Consider the following 19,581-nt stretch of genomic DNA (forward strand, 5'->3'; position numbering starts at 1 on the left):
TAAGTAACATTTTGAATGCAGGACTTTTATTTCTAACTGAATATTCCTACACTCTGGTAGTTCTCATTTGTTGTACTTAAGTACAAGACCTGAGTACTTCTCCCACCTCTGACTTTGACCACCACCACTGAAAGTGAGAAGGAAGCAGCATTGTGGTTTACTACTATGCCAATGTGTCATAACATAACATACCAGTGAACACTAGAGGTCGCTGCAGCTCTGCTCCAACAGTCACTGCAGCCCAGCTCTGCCAGTACAGGAATGTAGCTAACCAGTGTTTCCAGTTCGCCTAGAAAACACGGTGATATAAAACAAAGAACAGCAACCACAGAAGCCATGTCTCATCGTTATGTGGTGGTCGGATGCAAACTGGTCGCGGTGCTTCTTCTTTGGCTTGGTAAGTGGGGTCAATGCCCTGTGGAGATAGCTATGGTGTAAGCTAAACTGCTAGCACTATGCATGATAAAAATACCGGAAGTTACTTCGATGTGAACTTCAAAGTAAAACTATATGTAATTTAACAGGGCGAAACGTGCATTGTTGTTTAAATGTTTTAAACTGGATGTATTTCATGTTTAATTACAGACTTAAGTTATTCTCCAGTGAGACCCTGGCATCTATTTTGCTACAAAATATTGTCTATTTTCTTTTAATTTGAAATTGAAAAGAGTCCCCGGGGAGGTTATAGTGGACAGCTTGACGCACCACTCAATTAAATGCAGGTGCTCCCATGGGGTTTGTAAACAAGACGATTGAACAGTTGTTCATGTCAAGGTAATCAAATATATGATACATATGTCTCTAGGAAGAGTGTGCACTGATAGAATCACACAGAAGCTTGCATGGGAAGAATACAGATGATTGTTTAATGAAGTTACAAACCATGCTGATTTAGTTTGTTGTGAAATTGACATTGTTTATAACCCCGTGGTCCAATTGCCATATTTTCTTATTAGTAAATAATGAACAGCACATGCAGGTTATTTGCAGCCAGATATTTGTCTACGACTGAAATAGTAAGCTAAAAAGTGAGAAGACCTGCACACCCAGTGACTCCTCTGGCCAGTGAGGCCTCTGCTCAGGTAAAAGAGGTTAAAATGATCAATTCCACCTGGGCTTTTCCTTATAGGTCCATTTAAAATGTCTCCCGTGAAAAGGGTCCATTAAGTTGTTGGCTGTGTCCTAAACTAACAGGATTAACAAATCCAAAAGAAGGGTGATGGAAATGTTGGTTAAATACAGTTTAATACAGGCCAAAAGAGACAGGTAAATTGAGTGAAAACTTCTGTGACATGCCATGAGTGTGCATTACCTTCAAAAGACAACTGGAAAAGCCAAACGTGTTTAAGACCTGTAATTTAAGAATTTTCCAGAAATGCACAAGATATTATAAAAATGTTTTCATGGTCTTTCATTTGATTGCTATTGACACTTTTCCCTTTATTAATGATAGCAGGAATAGTGCAGGTGTAATATAGTACCTCAATGATGATACATTCTTACTTAATTTCCTTAACACCGTATCATTCATGTTATTAAAGAGAGCTTTTCCCATACCAGACCATCCTTTACCATAACACGCCAACATGTCTGCAGTGAAAGGGAGCCTTCAGGTTGATTATGGGTGGTAATGTATTTAATATGTATTTACCATAATAGCAACAGTGATTGTCATAATGAAGTTTACCTCTGCAATATACTTATTTGTGTTCTTCCTTTATGCATTCACAGCAAGCACCTGCTGGTTTTTTTTGCCCCAGGTGGTACACATATAGATTCATGTTTAATGAAAATGCATTAGATCAGACAGTCCCATAGAGACCTGCACCTGCATGAGTTACCTCATAGCTCACATCTTAGTTCATCATGACCTATTTCTCAGCTCAATGTTACAGCACTCAGAAGCATTTTGTGGTTAGATCTGGAGAAATGTTATGTTTTTCTTTTTTTAGGGTTAGGGTTACCATGTATGAAAAGTATTTTTTGTAATGTCTGAGTCAGGAAAATAACTAAATGGGCTTTGCACACCACTAATAATAGCACAAATGCACATTGACATCCCATCATATCTCTGCCTCTAGCCTAGATTGACATGATTATTCACTAGTATACCGGTGACTCTCAAGTCAAGTATGACACACCCACAAAGCCTACAGTACTGAGCTCTGCAACTATCTGTCCTGGCTTCAAAGTTTGTTTTGAGTCATGGACACAAAGTCTAATTTGTTATCTTGTTAATATAGCGAAGAGGTGTTGGTGCAGTAATAACTATTACTACTGCTGCTGCTGCTGGGGCTGTCGCGCTGTTACAGATGTGTCAAGACTTTAAAGTGTTGTGAAAGTGGTTCCTGTCTTCATTTATAAAGACCAAGAGATAGAACTATATTGACATAACATGTGCTTAATATTTAGCAACAACTAACAATTATTTACATTATTGGTTAAAGTGTTTACTAGACTATAGTTTTTAGACTCAGTGCCAAGATCTCAGAGCTCAATATCACATATTCAGTCCAAAACCCAAAGATATTTTCCAAAAATTTAAAAATGTATAAACAGGCAAACATTTCTGAATGCAATATGACATCTGCTGTAAATGTATTTTCCGATATCCCCTGCAAATCAATTTAAAGAATAACTGGCTGCTCATGTCATTAAATATAATGAATGCATTTTGATAACTAAATGTTGCCTCTTCTTTCACGCCCTAAAGGTTCCTCTGCTGGGGACAAACACGCAGGTCGTGCTCATGTAAGTGTTGCCCAGATTCTGGCTGTGATAAAGCTTCATCATGTGGCTCAGCAGTGTGTGTCAGACTAAACCAGATCCCTCTGATCCCCGCAGGCAGCAGAGCATCAGGAGCACACTGCACACGGCCCTGCTGGTGAGTGAGGGATTTCACCACAGATGGTCTGATGTTTTGTTCATAGATGTCAAAGTTTAGGAAAGCAAATCCATTATTCGATGCATGATAATGATTTCATCGAGAGCATGGGAATGAAAAGCTCAACCCAGACACCAACATCTTTGAGGTTGTGGATTGAATTAAAGGAAGGACTAGTTAAATACACTTATTTGCTTTCTTGCTTATAGTTCTATGAAAAGTTTGATTGGACTCATGTTTTTACCCTAAATATAAAGCTATGGCCAACTGGCTTCATTTAGTATATATACTGAAAAAAGAGGCTTACTTGGAACCGTCCAATGTCAACACAAACCACCTGTTAGCACCTCCAAAGGTATTTAGCTAACTATTGTTGTATTCTGTTTGTCCAATGCATACCAAAACTGATATGTAGAAATAACGAGTCGTTGTTTCGAGAGTGGTTATCTTTGCCGGAAACAGTGACTTTGTGAATTTATGTCATCACTTTGAGGTTTTCCTGTCAAGAAGAACACACACTTTCGAAGTGTATGTCACACATTTTCTTTTGTCTCTTTGCCTTTCCTTTTTTGTCACCCCTCTTAACTTGTGTGTCCATGTTCTCTCAGGTTTGGAGGAGGTGGTGCTACTGATCCAGAGTCAGAGGAACACCTTCCACGCCCGTCACGCTGCTCAGAGGAAGGTGGAGCTTCTGCAGCAGGCCACTGAGCTGGGACAGGTAACATCTGGCAGGCAGTCGGTTAACACCTTTTGCTGGGTTTAGATCAGGGGTATCCAAACTTTTTTCTCCGAGGGCTACATATAGAAAAACATACGAAGGGCTGGGCCACTCACTAGAGGTGTATTGCCTCAGAAGTTGAGTTATAAGTTAGCAAAATAAATCAAGGTAGGTAAATTATGCTTTATACTTGAATATGCTTTAAGAAAAAACAGCCAACGTCACAGCTCTCCCGAGGGTTTAATTGATTGTTTTTGCAGCTAATTCCTTAAAATAGAAGCCTCAGACTGCTCATAAGAGGAAATATGAAGGGTATATTTTGAGCTGGTTATGGAAATAAGTTATTAGACTTAGATTTGTTAGAAAATGTTTTCAACTTTGATGGAATTCATTTGAAAGTGGGTTTATTAACACATGAATGATGTGTAATATATGTTTACATATATATTTAAGAAGTACAATACAAGACAAGCAAAAGTTTAATTTGTGGGCCATATATCATTATACTTTTTGAATTAACTGAGGGCCAATTCAAAATGGCCTGCGGGCCGCATTTGTCCCCCGGGCCGTAGTTTGGACACCCCTGGTTTAGATCTTAGATCTGGTCTTATGTGTCCTCATGTGTGACACATCTGTCATCATGATAGAACTCAAGATACTATGATAATAAAAGGGGTACTGTAACCTTTAAAATAGAGTTATGTTTTTAATAATCTAATACATTTTTCACAATGCAGAGGTTAGTTTATGTAATAATGCCGACTAACTGGCCAAATGTTTTCAGGTTATTCATCTTTCCCATTCTAATAAACATGATATTTAAAGAGAGCCTGGAAGAAAACTGCTTTAATCTTATTGGACTCAAGGATGACCTCATTAGAATTACTATGAACTCACACAATACAATGTTGGTCATAACTCTTGAATACATATGCTAATTCTGAACATTTTACATCATATATTTTATTATACAAAATTAGAAAGAGATAATATTTAGTGTAAGACTTTCTTAAGAAATGTTTGGATATACCACCAGGACATTGTGTGCAGACAGTCCCAGAGGGTAAAACCTAGTAATGATGGTGACTTTTCAACTCGAGCCACCATGAAGTTGACATTTTAAATATGTAATTTAGGTATTGGATGGATTCTCTGGATTTTCCATCCAACCATTCATGAAGGTGAATTTTCCCTTTTTAAATTATAACTTCATGAATGATTATCATTATAAAAGTATTTATTTATTCAGTCAAGGCAACTGTACAGTCTCATATGAAACATGGTTAGCAGCAGATATGTAAAGTAAACATTATTAGTAGTAAATGGGCTACAACATAAAAAATGTTATTTGCTTTAATGGGGATTTTTAATATAAAGTACATTAATTAGTTATCCTATCGCTTGAGTCACATTTATTACCAGCAGTAAAGGTTAAGAACAATAAATATTGTTATTGCTGTTAAGGACTCAAGAAGGTTCAGTTTATTCTTAACAGCAGACAGGATAACAATGCTTTTACTGTGTGTCACTGATTTTTGGAGTGGGAGTTTGCATAGCTGTCTTATTACACGGCTACCGATAGGTGTCCTCCTTGCTGTAGTGTTCCCCTCCCTGAGCTCAGAGGAGAATGGAGAGATGAGACGACATAAATATGGACATGGGAGCCTGCAGTGAGAAGCTGTTGATTTTCCTTTGAAGCAAAAATACATTGATACTTTTTTTTGTATTGTTCCTCCAAACTCTTTTTCAATCCAGAAAATCATAGTAATAATGGCAGAAGGTAGTCAGCAGGGGCTCTGTTGAAAGATTCTTACATAGAAAGAAACAAAAATGTCCCAGGGTTGAGACATCTAATAATGATTTTAACCATCTCACATGTTGTTTTCTCTGAGTCCCTCTCCTGTGTTAAGTGGGGAGACCTGATGCGTCTGCAATCACACGGCAGTCTGTCAACAAAAAATGTGGTGCGGCAGCTGGAGACATTTTTAAATCACATATGCATCAGTGAGTGATTCAGCAGCGACAGAGTGGGAGCACTGAATACATTTGAAATCTCTGTTTCTTTTGTTTTGAAGCTGCATTCTGGTTTTGGTTATGGTTTGAGGGGTGACCGCACCAATTTCTATCTGAGACAGAAAGATAATGCAGTTAATGAGAATGTCGACAAACATCAGTGTGGCTCTATGGTTATAAAATGAGTGAGCTGCCTGGCAATTAATTCCAATTTATCATGAATGGCTTGTTACATTATTGTTAAGGGCATGAGAGCTGTGAAGAGCAATTCATCAGTATACTTAATGTACAGAAAATGGCTCAAGAAATCTGAAAGGGAGTCTACAGACACTCAGAAAAAGTAAAAAACATGCACCACCTCCGCAGTCTTGAGGTAATTGCGATATGATCATTAATTTAGTTCAATCAAAAATAAATTAGATTTTAAGTATCTTTAGAGCATCAATCAAATTTTAGGGGTTACATCTCGATGAATTTTCTCAGATCATTATTACTTCTGTAAACATGAACTTATTTTATCAAAATGTATTTTAGCTAATTAAATATTAATCTTTCTAATACAAAGGTTATTTTTGGATTAGGAAAGTCTTGACTTCAATGTCTCTTAAACATAACTTTGGAAAAGAATAACAGGTATGAAAAGGGAAGTTTTATGTATGAATTAAAAAGAGATTTCCACAAATCCAAGAGAAACCATTAATGTAACTAGTGGCTTGTATATTTAAATGTAAACAAAATGGTGTTATATATGTATAATATTTGTGGTCTGCATCTTGAACTGTTGTGACCATATACCATTAGTAAATGTCTCAAGGACCCCATTTTGTCATAATGATAAAAAAAACTTTAAACCACAGCCAGGTCTCATAATTTGACTGCAACCAGTTCTTTCTCTTTAAACGACCAATGCACGATTTGCAATGACATCTCAGAAGGAAACCCCCCTAAAGGGGCCCCAGGTCGTTCCTGGTGAACTTGCATGATTCTCGTAACTTTGTTTGAATTAAAAGTCAATGAAGCGGCTGAAGCCTGAAAATGAAAAAAGAAAGAGGAAAAAAGAGAATTATGGATAAAGACTGTGAAAAATAATACACAAATGAAATGGCCCAGTGATTACAAACAAATAATATAAAGTTGGATCATTAAGATAAGGATTACACAATACGCAGTTAATAAATAAACAGCCATTCTAAAGAAAACGTCAGAAGCAATAACATAAAATAAGACAATAAAAAAACAAATAATAATATGATTGAAACATATTTTAAGTGCTAAAGTAGTTACCTTACTAAAACCCTAACATGTGTAGCAATGTAGATATTAACGTCACATTTACCGGTACATGCATATTAAGAGTAAAACAGACTTGAAACTTAAAAACAAAATAAGCAATAGGTCCACCCTGGGAATTATAGCCTGAGACCCCGACAGACCACCGCTGACTGCAGGTCCTGAAAGTGCTGGACAGCATATTGATAAGTGTTCAATCATCTCAGCATGTGTGCTTCAGAGGACGTGGCGATTTGTCAAAGTGAGGAAAATGACTGAGAGCTTTATCTAGATTTGATGTTGATCACAGATCTTGATTGTAGCAAAATGTTTCTCAAGAAGCTAGGTTTTGCGTCACGTTTTTTTTTTTACTAATGTGCGTCACGGTTTCAATGTATAACCAGGTGATTAAAGGCGGCAAACACACATTAACTCAGCTTCCTGTCTGACTTGCATACAGACAGCTTATCGGCTGTGGGGCATATGGCTGTTTTATTGTTTATTTCACAAAACATCAATTGTTTCGCGATAGAGTAATCTATATTTGCAAAGCTGTGGTCATGATTTCGCCAATATTTTAACAGCTACATCTCAATTGTAATGTTAGTGTAATTTATAACACCTATTTATATTCACATCTTTCCTGGCTTATCATTCAAAGGAAGAGACAGACACTTATAAACGTCTCACATTTGGCTCTTTATTTGTTGGCTGTAACTGCAGGCTTTTAAATCAGCCTTTTCAGCCTCATCATCCAGCTTCATTACAGAGTCCCGTCATTTGGCAGCTGCTCTCTCAGCTCTCTTCGCTCACATCTCACCACACTTACAGCAGATGTTAATAACCATATTTGACACTCTCAGCATCTGAAGTGGTGTGGTTGCATGAAAACGCTCAATGTGAGTATCTGTGGGAACTGGAAGCCCTAAAGCCACTTTACTTTTTCAGTGAATATTATCTGTCCTTTGTGGGAAATTGTGCAATTAACTGTGGAAATAAAATTACCAAAACGTTCTGTCACGCCAGAAACTAAAAATAATATCAGTTATTTGATCAGACTCATGATGTTATCAAGTATGTTCTGGTATTTCATCTTAGCCTTAGCTTTACATAGACATACGAGTCCTCCAAAAATGTATATAATAAATAGTTTTTATTCCTAATATGGCTTTAAGAATTGAAACATGTATTATTTTTTCCATAGTGTCACTAATTTCACGATTATTTATTCATTTCTCCTAGCTTAGGCTACTGAAGTCTAATTCAAAAGGCAAAGAAATCCTTCCCTAATGAAGATTAATGATATGCACTTTTGCTGAAAATGTTTGTGAATTGTTGATATAATAATACAATTCATCAGATCATAATCATCTTAAAGTCTGAGGTGTTTCAGTGCTGTGGAATTATATTTCCCTATACCGACAGAGTTTTTATAACTTTTTCCAGAAGGAACAAAAACACCTCTCTGAATAATTCAATGCGTTGCAGGGAGACAGTGAGAGTGACGCTGAGTTCTGCATTACATGTTTTATTTACATAACATTATATAAAACACATTGACAAACACTCTTTGGCTCTTTGAAATAGACATGGATGTGACCAAATTAGGGGCTTGACCTCTGCGGAGATAAGTAAGGGTCATACGCTAACCTTCATTTCCAACCTATATTTATCTGTACTTACATTCATCGTCATAGTCCTATGAGTAACGCGTGAAAGAGAGAGTGAGATGTGTGCGTTCTTCTGAACTTAGAGAGGAGGAAGTTGTAAGAAACAGCGTCTGAATCAACTGCCCTGCCCTCATTCATTTAGCGTTATTTTTTCAGGAAATGATCGTATAGAGGCAATTACACAGAGCCGTTGGACCCCCCCAGAGCCTTTCGTTTGCAAATCTATCCACCTTGGGACCCGTTATCGTTTGTGGGGTCCGTTTCTATCGTTTTGTTACGGCCTCGTGTAAATGAGGCTATATACGCAAGAGAAACTATGCGGATCCAACCCGTTTTGTTCTCGTGTAAACGGGGTCTCAAATTGATGTTTTCAGTAGGATGTAACACCTTCATTTAATCAAGCTCATGCAATGTCTTTTTGTATTTATTTTTAGATAAGTGTTGGCAGTGATCATCAGGATTTGGCTTCATTTATTTACCCAACATTTACTTAATATCTGCGTATCCCACAAAAACCTTGGTTGATCCTTTGATACAACCTTATAAATATTGTACTCATTTTGTGTGTACAGGAATTAAGGGAATAGCATAGCCTGTGACCTAAGATTGTCATAACTTGTTACGACTGAATAAACGGGTTTGAACTCAAATGCACGACTCACACAGGTTAACAAAAAAAGTTTTTATTCAAACCAAAGCTCAACGACAGTGGTAAACAAAAACTAAGTCACTCTTAATGAGGAAAAAACACTAACAAAACAAAATCACTTCAATGAGGAAAAACACTAGGAGCATGAATATATTAATAATTAGACAAGACATGGCTCAAAGCTCTGCTTGGGATTCTTTCTGGCATGATACGCTGGTAGACTGTCACAAGAAACGAACTGGCACAGGACAGAGGGAGACGAAGACAATAAATACACCAGGTCATGGGGAACAGGTGGAAACAATCAGGGGCGTGGTCGACAATCACAGGAGTGGGAGACACACAAGGAAGGGAGGTCAGAGTATCTGAAACGAGAGGAAAGATTACTATTCATAATTAAAGGGGAAAATCACTAGACAAAAACACTTAACTAAACTAACATCATTTGCGAGAGATGACATAACTACACTGTAGCTGTGTACAAATGATAATAACAGCCTTGAACCCTTGAAAACATTTCGGTAAATGACACGGATAAAATGCAGTATTAAAATTCAATATGTTAAATAAATAGCCATTTGATTGTTAATAATATTTAAAGAGACAAAAACTTTATTTTGATCTTATGTGCTCAACAAACAGTAACGGTTTACCCTCATGGCTCGGCTGCATACAGAGATGAAGATGTAGTAGAGTTTTTGTGCTCTAAGTGACAGGTTCACCTTGACGATGTTAACTCTGTTTTCCAGCCCTTTGAGATTATGAAAATATTAAACAATGAAAAATAATTTTGTATTCCATGCAGGGAGTTCCAGTCGTTCTTCTTCTCCATGAGTTATCAGACTATGAAGGGGATTGGAGTATCCTCCCTGCGCTTCCTCAGTGAGTGTTAAACACACACATGGGGATGATAAACAAATTCATCAAATCAGATTCAATAAGCGTTCATTGAGCGTTTGGCTTTAATGATTCCTGGATTATAAAATAAATGCATGAAGTTTATGGCTCTGTGTGGATGTTTCCAGTCTCTCTGCCTTTTATGGCCAATCAGCATCCTGGTTTTTCTTCATTGAGGAAGGAACCAGAGTCACACTGTCTGCTCTGCTGCAGGTCCTCCACAGATACCAAGTCCAGGAGGTGAGATGCACTCTGACATGCACACCATTTTGAACAATACTTACTGGGTGTACTAAACAGCCCTTTCAGCTACATGAATGAACATATGGTGATGTCGTTTCCTGCACTGATGCACAAGCACTGATGAGAAAAGAACTGAGCAACTTTTCTTTTCATATCCCTCTTTTCCCGTGCACCTCTTTGTAACTCAGGAGTGGTTCTTGGGTAAGCCTCTCTATGACGACGAAGCCTCCATTATCCACCACTATGCGTTCTCTGAAGACCTCGGTTCCTTCAGCTATCCGGACCCCGCCGCAGGCTGGGCTCTCAGCACGCCGCTGCTCCAGAGGTGTGTGTGCGCATGAATGTGTTGCTGATATGTTTGTCTCCTTTTCTTCATTATTTCCTTTTTTGAAAGGGTTGAAATCTCAAGGTTGTTTAAATAACACACTCTCACAAGAGACTAGGAAATAAACACAAATGGAATACGTTTGAATATATTCGTAATACACATGATGGTGTGTGTCTTACATCAGACTTTTGTATTTTCTTCTTTCTTTTTTTTGGTTATCCAAACCTTTTAGGCTCTTAAACTTTTTCTACATTACCATATTTTACTCAATATGCTCCTTAGATAACTTTGTATTTTATTTCTTTTACTATTTTCTCCTTATAGCATTGTGAAGCACCTTGAGATGACGTTGTTTTTAAAGTCTGCTATATAAATGAAATGTATTATTATTTTCACTTCATTATTTTTGGCTTAAAAGAGACAAATGCAAACTTGACAAAGATGACTTTGACTGATAGCATTACCATTCATGTTTTTTCTTCCTTAAACTTTCAATGATGACAATAATGCTTCTTTATTGAATTCTGGCAAAAATAATGGTGCTGTATAAATCTGGTATTGTGACAGGCCTGGGAAAAGTTCCCACTTGTATTCCGCTGTTTCTCTTCTCTCAGTATCTTTCTATCTAACGTGTTTCAGACTCGCTGAGCGGATACAATACAAGAGTCTGAAGTCAGATTTCACCATCGACTTGAAACACGAGGTACCTTGAATCATCTTCCAATTTCTGAATATGCGTGCCTTCTGCTGCTTATCACTATGCTAGGATAACTATTGGACCACTGTTTTTATTTAAAATTCTACTTTCCGCTTCTAGAGCTGCTGTGAAAAGTGACTCCAGTGTTGCCTTCCTGGCTGCCTGCTGAGATGAAACGCTTAGACGTGTATAAATCATAGAAAATATTCTCCCAGAAAGTAGATTTTTGTTGAAAAGGCTCCTGCAGCTTTCTATGCCTGAAGCTTCTGCTATATTTATTATTATATTATTGATGCAAAATGACTAGTTCTGAATGAATCTACTTATGTGTATTAATGTGTGTTGAGGGAGATTGAGTATTCATGTCGAGCATTTTAAAATTATACTTTGAAAGTGGGAAAACCTTTTAGCCGGTTGTTTGGAAAGTTTGAAATTACATTATGGTACAGGGCCGGCCCTTGGCATAGGCAGTATAGGTGAATGCTAAGGGCGCATCAACCTATGGGGGGCGCCGAACATTTTTATTTAAATAAAAACATAATTAAATAAAATTAAAAAAAATGTTTTATTTACATTTCATAACAAAACAATTTCCCGATTTTGGATCAACAAAGTACATCCTATTATCTTATCTTAACAGAATTACGCCTATATTGCACACAGCGCTCATAAACTGTGGCGCAACCCCCCCCCCCAAATTGGTAAGTTGAACTGCCGGGGCTGCGGGGGGGAGGATCAAGGGGGCGGGTCAAGTGTAATTTTTAATGTGGAAGTAGATTACAGCCCTCTCTTCACTTGATTAGGACAGGTCCCTCTGCTGTAATTAATGTAAATTACAGTAAAAACCAGAGTTTTATGTTAAATTGTTCTTTTTTTTAAATAATGGTTTTCGTTTGCAATTATAGGTTTTAATTTTGTATTTGTGTTCATTTAAAATCTTGCCTAGGGCAGCAAATTGGTCAGGGCCGGCCCTGTTATGGTAACATTGTTTTAAATGTGTTCTGATACGGGAGTTCATTCAAAGTTAAAGTGATGTTTTTTGCTTCACTTCCCCCGTCTTCACAACTATTAAATAAATGTATTCGTAATGTTACTCATGCATTATTCATAAACTTGGAGCTGTGTGCCCTCCTTTGAAAATGTCAATTGACTTGTGGGTAATGATTGTACAGAATAAATAAGTCACTTTCGAAATGAGTGTATATGACTTACCCATTGAGAGCTGCCAGAAAACTAAAGACAGTCATTTACAATTGGAGGAGCTGCCTTACCCGTAAATGCAAATCACTGTTTCAAATATTACGCATAAGCCCAACATTTGTCTTTTATTTTGTTTCTTTTATTTTTAGATTGCTTTGTATATTTGGGAAGAAGGAAATGGTCCAAAGCTGACGGCAGTTCCAGAGTTTTGTACAGAGACGAGAGACAACTGTGCCACCACATTTACATCCTACCTTCCCAACTGCGTATGTACTTTTATTACATTGAAAATGTGGTGTTCATAAACCTTTGCACTAAGTTCTTGAAAAGCGTGCCTGTATTAGCATGTGAGTTTCTGAGCGTTATATAATGAGGACTTCAAGGTGTTCTTTCAGGGTTGCTTCTTTTAATCCACCATCTTGAATCACATTTATAACTCAGCTGTCCGGCTGAGTTTAATTTGAGTACATTAAACACGTCGCCGGTGCCAAAGTCTATTATGCAGGCTGACAAATAATCAGGTCCTGCAGGATGAGTACGCCCGGCCTGAAGGCCGTAACAGAAATCAACCAGACAGCTAGCCGAGTGGGAGGAAGGGGCGCTGCAGCATTTATTTAAAGCAAGATTAAGAAAAAGGTGTTAAACAAAACAACCCACACAAGGCAAGTCTGAATAACATTTTTACTTTTTGTAATCTGCTTTAAAGAACATTTCACATGTACATCGATTTCAAAGAAAAATGACTTTAAAAGAATAACTTATAAGTAATTGTAGATTTGGTTTTCATGCACATAATCATTCTCATAATGTATATTTCCACATATTTTACATTTGTTTTTTCCTTCTTTTTCTCACTACGGTCCTCTTATATGATAATGACACGCTATTTATGAATAAAACACTTTGCTGTATAAATGACTTTTGTATTAATCAACTCTGCTGTCTGCGTATATCGGGCAATGTGTGAAAGGAGCTTACATTTGAAGACCATCTGTCACAAGGAATACATTAATAATTTAGCGCTAGATCTGATGATGATCATCTCACAGGAATTAGTGTCAAGCATCATCAGGAAGTGTCTGAAGTTTGTAATGAATATTCTGCAAGTGTCGCGGATCCAAAAAAAGAATTGAAATCCCAATTACTGCTGGTGTTTTGCTGGAATACGAATAGAGTATTGACAGGTGTAGTCGATGATAATACCTGACAGCGCTGTTAGGACCTAATGTGCCTAATTTGACCATCTAGACCTTATTTTAAGTCCATAACATTGAATGTATGTTCCACCTCACACTGTGTTTGTGGGTTCACCTTTGCACCTCTTGGCATTTTATAACTAAAACACATTCTTTTAAATAAAAAGCAACATTGTTTTTTCTTTCTTTCTTTTACTAGGGAGACCCGGTGTCAAAGAGAGATGTTTTTGTTGCTGTGAAAACCTGCCAGAAGTTCCACTCAGAGCGAGGTGTGTGCCTATTCCCGGCAAGAACTGTTTACACATTGTTAATAATAATAATATTGCACATGTTATATAGCAGCGAGTGTTTTGTAATGATATTTATATTGACAGATTGAAAGTTCTCAGTTCCCTTTACTGAAGGGTGAAGAGTTATATTGTTTGATGGCCACTGGGAGGAAAGACCTCCTGTGGCGCTCCGTGGTGGTCTCAGTCTGTGGCTGAAAGTGCTCTGGTAGGAAACCAGTGTAGCATGCAGGGGGTGAGACTCGTTGTTCAGAATGTTGAGAAGTTTCCTCAGCATTCTCCTCTCCGACACCACTGCCAACGACTCCTGGTCCACTCCAAGGACAGAGCCTGCACTCCTGATGAGCTTGATGAGTCTGTTGGCATCAGCTGTCTTCACCCTGCTGCCCCAGCACACTACAGCAAAGAAGATCGACCACCGAGTAATAAAACATCTGCATAGTGCTGCAGACGTTAAAGGACCTGAGTCTCCTGAGGAAATACAGGCGACTCTGGCCTTTCTTATGTGGACACCCAGAAATGTGTGACTGTCCACAATGTCCACATCCATGCCCACGATGGTAATTGGGCTTGGGGCGGTACTCTGCTTCCTAAAGTCCACCACTAGCTCCTTCGCTTTAGTAACGTTGAGCTGCAGGTGGTTCCGACCGCACCACTCCACAAAACTGTCCACCACACTCCTGTACTCAGCTTCCTGATCTCTGCTGATACAGCCCACAATGGCAGACTCATCTGAGAACGTCTGCAGATGGCAGGACTGTGAGCAGTGTATGAAGTCTGATGTGTAGATTGTGCACAGGAAGGGAGAGAGGACCGTGCCCTGAGGAGCGCCCGTGCTGCTCAATATTAGTAACAGTTAACCGAAGTGCTGTACAGTGGTGAAAGAACAATACAATATATAGCAAATATTAAAACAAAGTTAAAACATAGATGGCAATACCAACCAGATAGATACAAGATAGCTACAAGTAGAACAATGACTGTCAACCAAATACATGAAATAAATCCAACAGGAGGGCTACATGACGGTGAATATTGCTAAAGGCTAAGTTTTTAATAAGCTTAGAGAAAGGGCTGATTTAAGAGAAAGTGGTAGTTAAGAGTACCTCAGTATTTAGTAAATATGTGATTTCTCTTCACCACTGATATTTAGTTTGAATATTCTCATCCTTAATGTTACTACAGTTTGTTTATGGTGTTTAAAAATAGATGTATTTATTTATGAGCACACTAGCAAGCCGATCTGTCCCCCTGAGGTCACGACATCGCGAAAATGAACTCTTTTAGTTAACGTTTATCACAGAGCAAATATAAATGAAATGGAAATCACAGTGCAAGTTTTACTTCACAGTTTTAATTTGTCACCGCTTTTTTCTTTACTGCCACTCTCTGAACAGAGTGCCGGTCATTTAAAACATCCAGTTTAAATTCACAACCTCGTTTAGTCTGTCTGCTTAAATTGCAACAGTTTGTGTAATTATCCAAAACATTGGGTTCTTTTCTTTAGGGTCAAAATGAGCCAGCAGTTAGGGACTGAATATGTTAAAGCAACAGACAAACTCAAAAGAAGAAAGACCAGAGCGATTATCTCCCCAACCCGCTACTTGATATTCAGCTCTTATTAGCATTGCAGGGGAAAGCAGTAGTGTGCACTCCAAACAATTAGTTAGTGGAATCACTTGAGAATAAATCAGCATAAAACTAATTTTGTGATTACTTATTATTATCCAAATCCACATGAAGTTAATGACAATGCTAGTTCAAAGACACACTATTAACTCCCTCCCCCAGTCTTACTCCCTTCTGTCGTTATTTGATCGTTTTCATAATTAACTCTGTACGTGTCTGTGTGATTCAGATTCAATGTTTAAGGCTCTACTTTCTCTCTTCCACCTGGCCTCTTTTGTTACCCTCTTCCATTTCTCCTCACAGTACCAGTGGTGAAGGCAACCTGGGAGAAAGACGCTGAGTTTTTGGAGTATTACAGCGACGTCACTGACGCCTCCATACCCACGATCAGCCTGGGAGTGCCCAACACTGAGAGAGGTAAGCGGATCTAGGAAATGTAAACACACCACACCAACAACAAGGGACAAGCTTAATTTGTTTCACTTGAACACACCGCAAAGATTACAGCCAGAAGCCAACAATCAGTTACGTTCTGTGCCTGTGAGAGAGGAGGTAATGTCACAGCAGCTGTGGTAGTGAGGGATCCCAGATAACAGCCTGTAGATATACACGTCGTTCTTTTGATACAAACAAAGCAGCGTTTGCCGAACCATTTTCACACTCACTCAACACTAACTCCTGGAGGTCATTGTGTAGTGAAAACATCATACATTAGACCTCTGTGTCCCCTTTTGACTTGAGTCATTTGTTTGTTTGCCTCACGTCTGTTTCTCTTTGCTTATATTGAACGATCTTGGACTGTGGGTGTATCATGGCTTTTAGAGAGATTAAATCACAGAGGTGTCCTGACAGCAGTCGGAGGATCCCTTAGAACAGTGGTTCCCAACCTGGGGGGCGCGCCCCCCTTGGGGGGACGCCAAAGATCGCAGGGGGGGCGCCAGGCCTCAGATGATTTAAGGCCAAATATCATATTTAGACTTCTTTTTTTTTAACTTTTTTTTTTTTTGCATATAATTGTAACGCAATACATGATTGTCACTAAAAGCCTTGTCTCTACACTACAATAAAATATAAAAAATAATTGATTAATTAATTTGAATAAAATGTCAAGTTAGTAGCTATTAAAGGCATAAAAAGACAGCAATGTATAATTCTGTCTTTAATAGAAATGTTTCTTCTGCCTGTAAAGTGTCCAAACCAGGCTTGTCTGGATAAGCGCATTTCTAAAACATAGTCATTGTCCATGCCGGTTTCAGTTGGATTATTTGTCACAGTTGCTCCGATCAGATCGGTCTCCTCCATTTTGTAGATTATTTACAATTTTTGAATCCACATAAAAACATCGGCAAAGACCGGCTTACTTTGAGCATGTGTTTTAAACAGTTTAATCCCTTTGTGAATTGTTTCCACTTGTGTCGTCCTTTAATTTCTTCATACAGCGGGAATCCAAATGAATGAATCCTGAGTCCAATAACCATCAAAGTCACTCCAATAGTGCTCCTTAATTATGCTTTCATCCTCCTTTAACAAAATACTTCACATTCATCCAGTTTGTTACGGTAGTTGTAGCATTTTTGAGACTTTGAAACTTTAATTACCGCCGTTGCGCCCCCAACTTCCAACAGGAGTCATTTGGGGGGGCTCTTGGGAAAAAAGGTTGGGAACCACTGCCTTAGAAGGAGCTCGGGGGGGAAGCTGAAGAGTTAGGGGATGTTTGTGACGGCTGTAACGACAACACCCCTGACCTAAATAGGTAGCTTTAAAATGTGTGGATGGAGGGGGATCAATAGATGCTGGACCATAAGGGATACAATCTAATGACTTTTCCTCTGTTGCCAGCAGCAGGTCAAAGTTTCCACTTTCTTTAGTGAAATGTAATTTACTTGATGGATTGGCACAGAATATATTAAAGACATCCATTGGTTCCCAGATGATGTCTCCTAATAACTATGACCATCTAACTTTTCTTTTTTTGTGTGACTTTTCATCGCTTCAAAATTAACCATTTTCAGTTGGATGTTTTTATGGGATGATCATGTCGTTATGATCCTTTGACTTTTTTAGCACCATGTTGAGGTCAATCGTGTCAGTTGTCTAACACTTTGCTTTATGCCAATAAACCTGCAGGCGTATTGAAATGTCCTCCAGCATCAGTTGTACTCTGTGTTTAAAGCTAATACGTGTTATTATGCTAACATTCTAAACCAAGACGATAAACATTAATAAATGATTACAAACTAATGCTTATGTTTAATATATGAGATGGATTCAGGTTCGTTCTGATGTGAACGCAGCATTAGCATTGTAGCGTTTTCAATATTAGCTCGTTTGCATAATACAACCTCAAAGAGCCGTTGACTCTGTGTCCGCTCTCTGTGTGATAAACACATCGCTAGCAGTTTGGTGACTGTCAAGCTACAGTTCGAGAGTTAGTTCACTGCCACTTCACCCACCCCCCTTTGTTTTGTGTTTTTTGTTTGCAATGTGAGATCCTTGTTAAAAGGATATGAAGTCCTTTAAGCTGTAACACCCCTCTCTCACATTTCAAGTGCACTGACGGAGGAATCCGTGTATGAATCTGAAAAAGCAGACAAGAAGTCTGAATAAATCCTGGCATTACAGCAAAGTCATTCCTCTTCCCAGTGAGGATTACTATGTAAATGTTTAAATCTCCTTCAGTCTTATATTTCCCTTGTTCACAGGCTGATGGAAGTCAAACACAATCTGTCAAGTCCTCTGTACAAAACGTTTTTCAAAAGGATTTTTTTATAACTTTCCAACCCCATCATTTTTGAACATTGTATTTCCTTAAGTGAAGTCCCTCGTCCTTTAGTCTAATATTCAAACCTCTTTTATGTCTTTTTTTGTTAATGCAACAGATTTAAGGTAATTGATGTGACATTTCTGCTTTAAAATGTTCCGTTAAAAACAACCCTAACTCTGTCTTTTGTGATTTGGATTGAGAAAAATGTAGTCATAGAAAATGATATACAGTATTGTACATTTAGCTGTATACTCAGGAGAATAAAAGCAATGACATGGCTCTGAGCTTCCTCTATTATTTTGAATGTTACTTACTGTATATGATCTGGGACATCTCAAGTTTTCTTCATACATTATCTTCATTCAGAAAATGGGTTATTTTGCTTGCCCAGCTATTTTGTCTTGGTGTAAAAATATGATGTGTTTTGTAAAAGTCAATATCATCAGTACCAGCGTGAATTGTCTATTTGCCAGATTTTCACAAACATGATTTGGCCTTTGAAGTAGATAACTTCTTTTTTAATATCCCTGATTATGATTATGAATCAGAACCATTTTAAAATGATCAACAGAAAAATAATCCTTTTTGTAAATATGTTTACCTATCGGATTAAAACAGCCAGTGGATAAAATACTTTAATCGGGTCTGATGAGGTCTCATGAACCACAAACATGAATTGGAGATCTCTGCTTTATCTGTATGTCACCTCCCTGCAGGGCATTGTGGGAAGACATTTGCCATCTTGAAGCGGTTCTTAAGCAAAGACGTACCAAAGGCTGATTGGCTTCTCATTGTTGATGACGACACACTGATCAGGTAACTGGGAGAAGATATTTATTTTCTATTCTACAACTGTCAACGAAAGGAAGAAAACACAACCTTAGATATCACATGACAGTGATTTATTTTAAGATCACACACACACACACACACACACACACACACACACACACACACACACACACACACACCCTATATATATACATATATATATATATATACATCGCTTCAGGGGACATTACATTGACTTACATGCATTTCCTGGAGACTTATCCTAACCTTAACCAACACATGCCTAACCCTAACCTTTACCCTAAACCTAACCAAGTCTTCACCCTAAAATTAATGATTCCCCTT

At 38.1% G+C, this 19,581-nt stretch overlaps 1 protein-coding gene across 1 annotated transcript; it reads left to right on the forward strand.

Annotated features, from left to right (window-relative positions):
• The first annotated feature begins 198 nt into the window (after nucleotides 1-198).
• Nucleotides 199-19,268, forward strand: LOC104952419 (beta-1,3-glucosyltransferase-like). Its single transcript, XM_010779233.1, has 12 exons — nucleotides 199-397; nucleotides 2,714-2,751; nucleotides 2,845-2,884; nucleotides 3,493-3,602; nucleotides 10,009-10,085; nucleotides 10,229-10,340; nucleotides 10,532-10,668; nucleotides 11,311-11,374; nucleotides 12,718-12,834; nucleotides 13,964-14,033; nucleotides 15,984-16,097; nucleotides 19,161-19,268. Exons 1-12 carry the CDS (start codon nucleotides 337-339, stop codon nucleotides 19,262-19,264), a joined length of 1,044 nt encoding a protein of 347 aa, XP_010777535.1. The 5' UTR covers nucleotides 199-336; the 3' UTR covers nucleotides 19,265-19,268.
• The last annotated feature ends 313 nt before the right edge of the window (nucleotides 19,269-19,581 follow it).

This window comes from Notothenia coriiceps, unplaced genomic scaffold, assembly GCF_000735185.1.
Source record: "Notothenia coriiceps isolate Sejong01 unplaced genomic scaffold, NC01 NC01_scaffold00020008, whole genome shotgun sequence".
In the NCBI taxonomy this organism is placed as follows: domain Eukaryota; kingdom Metazoa; phylum Chordata; class Actinopteri; order Perciformes; family Nototheniidae; genus Notothenia; species Notothenia coriiceps.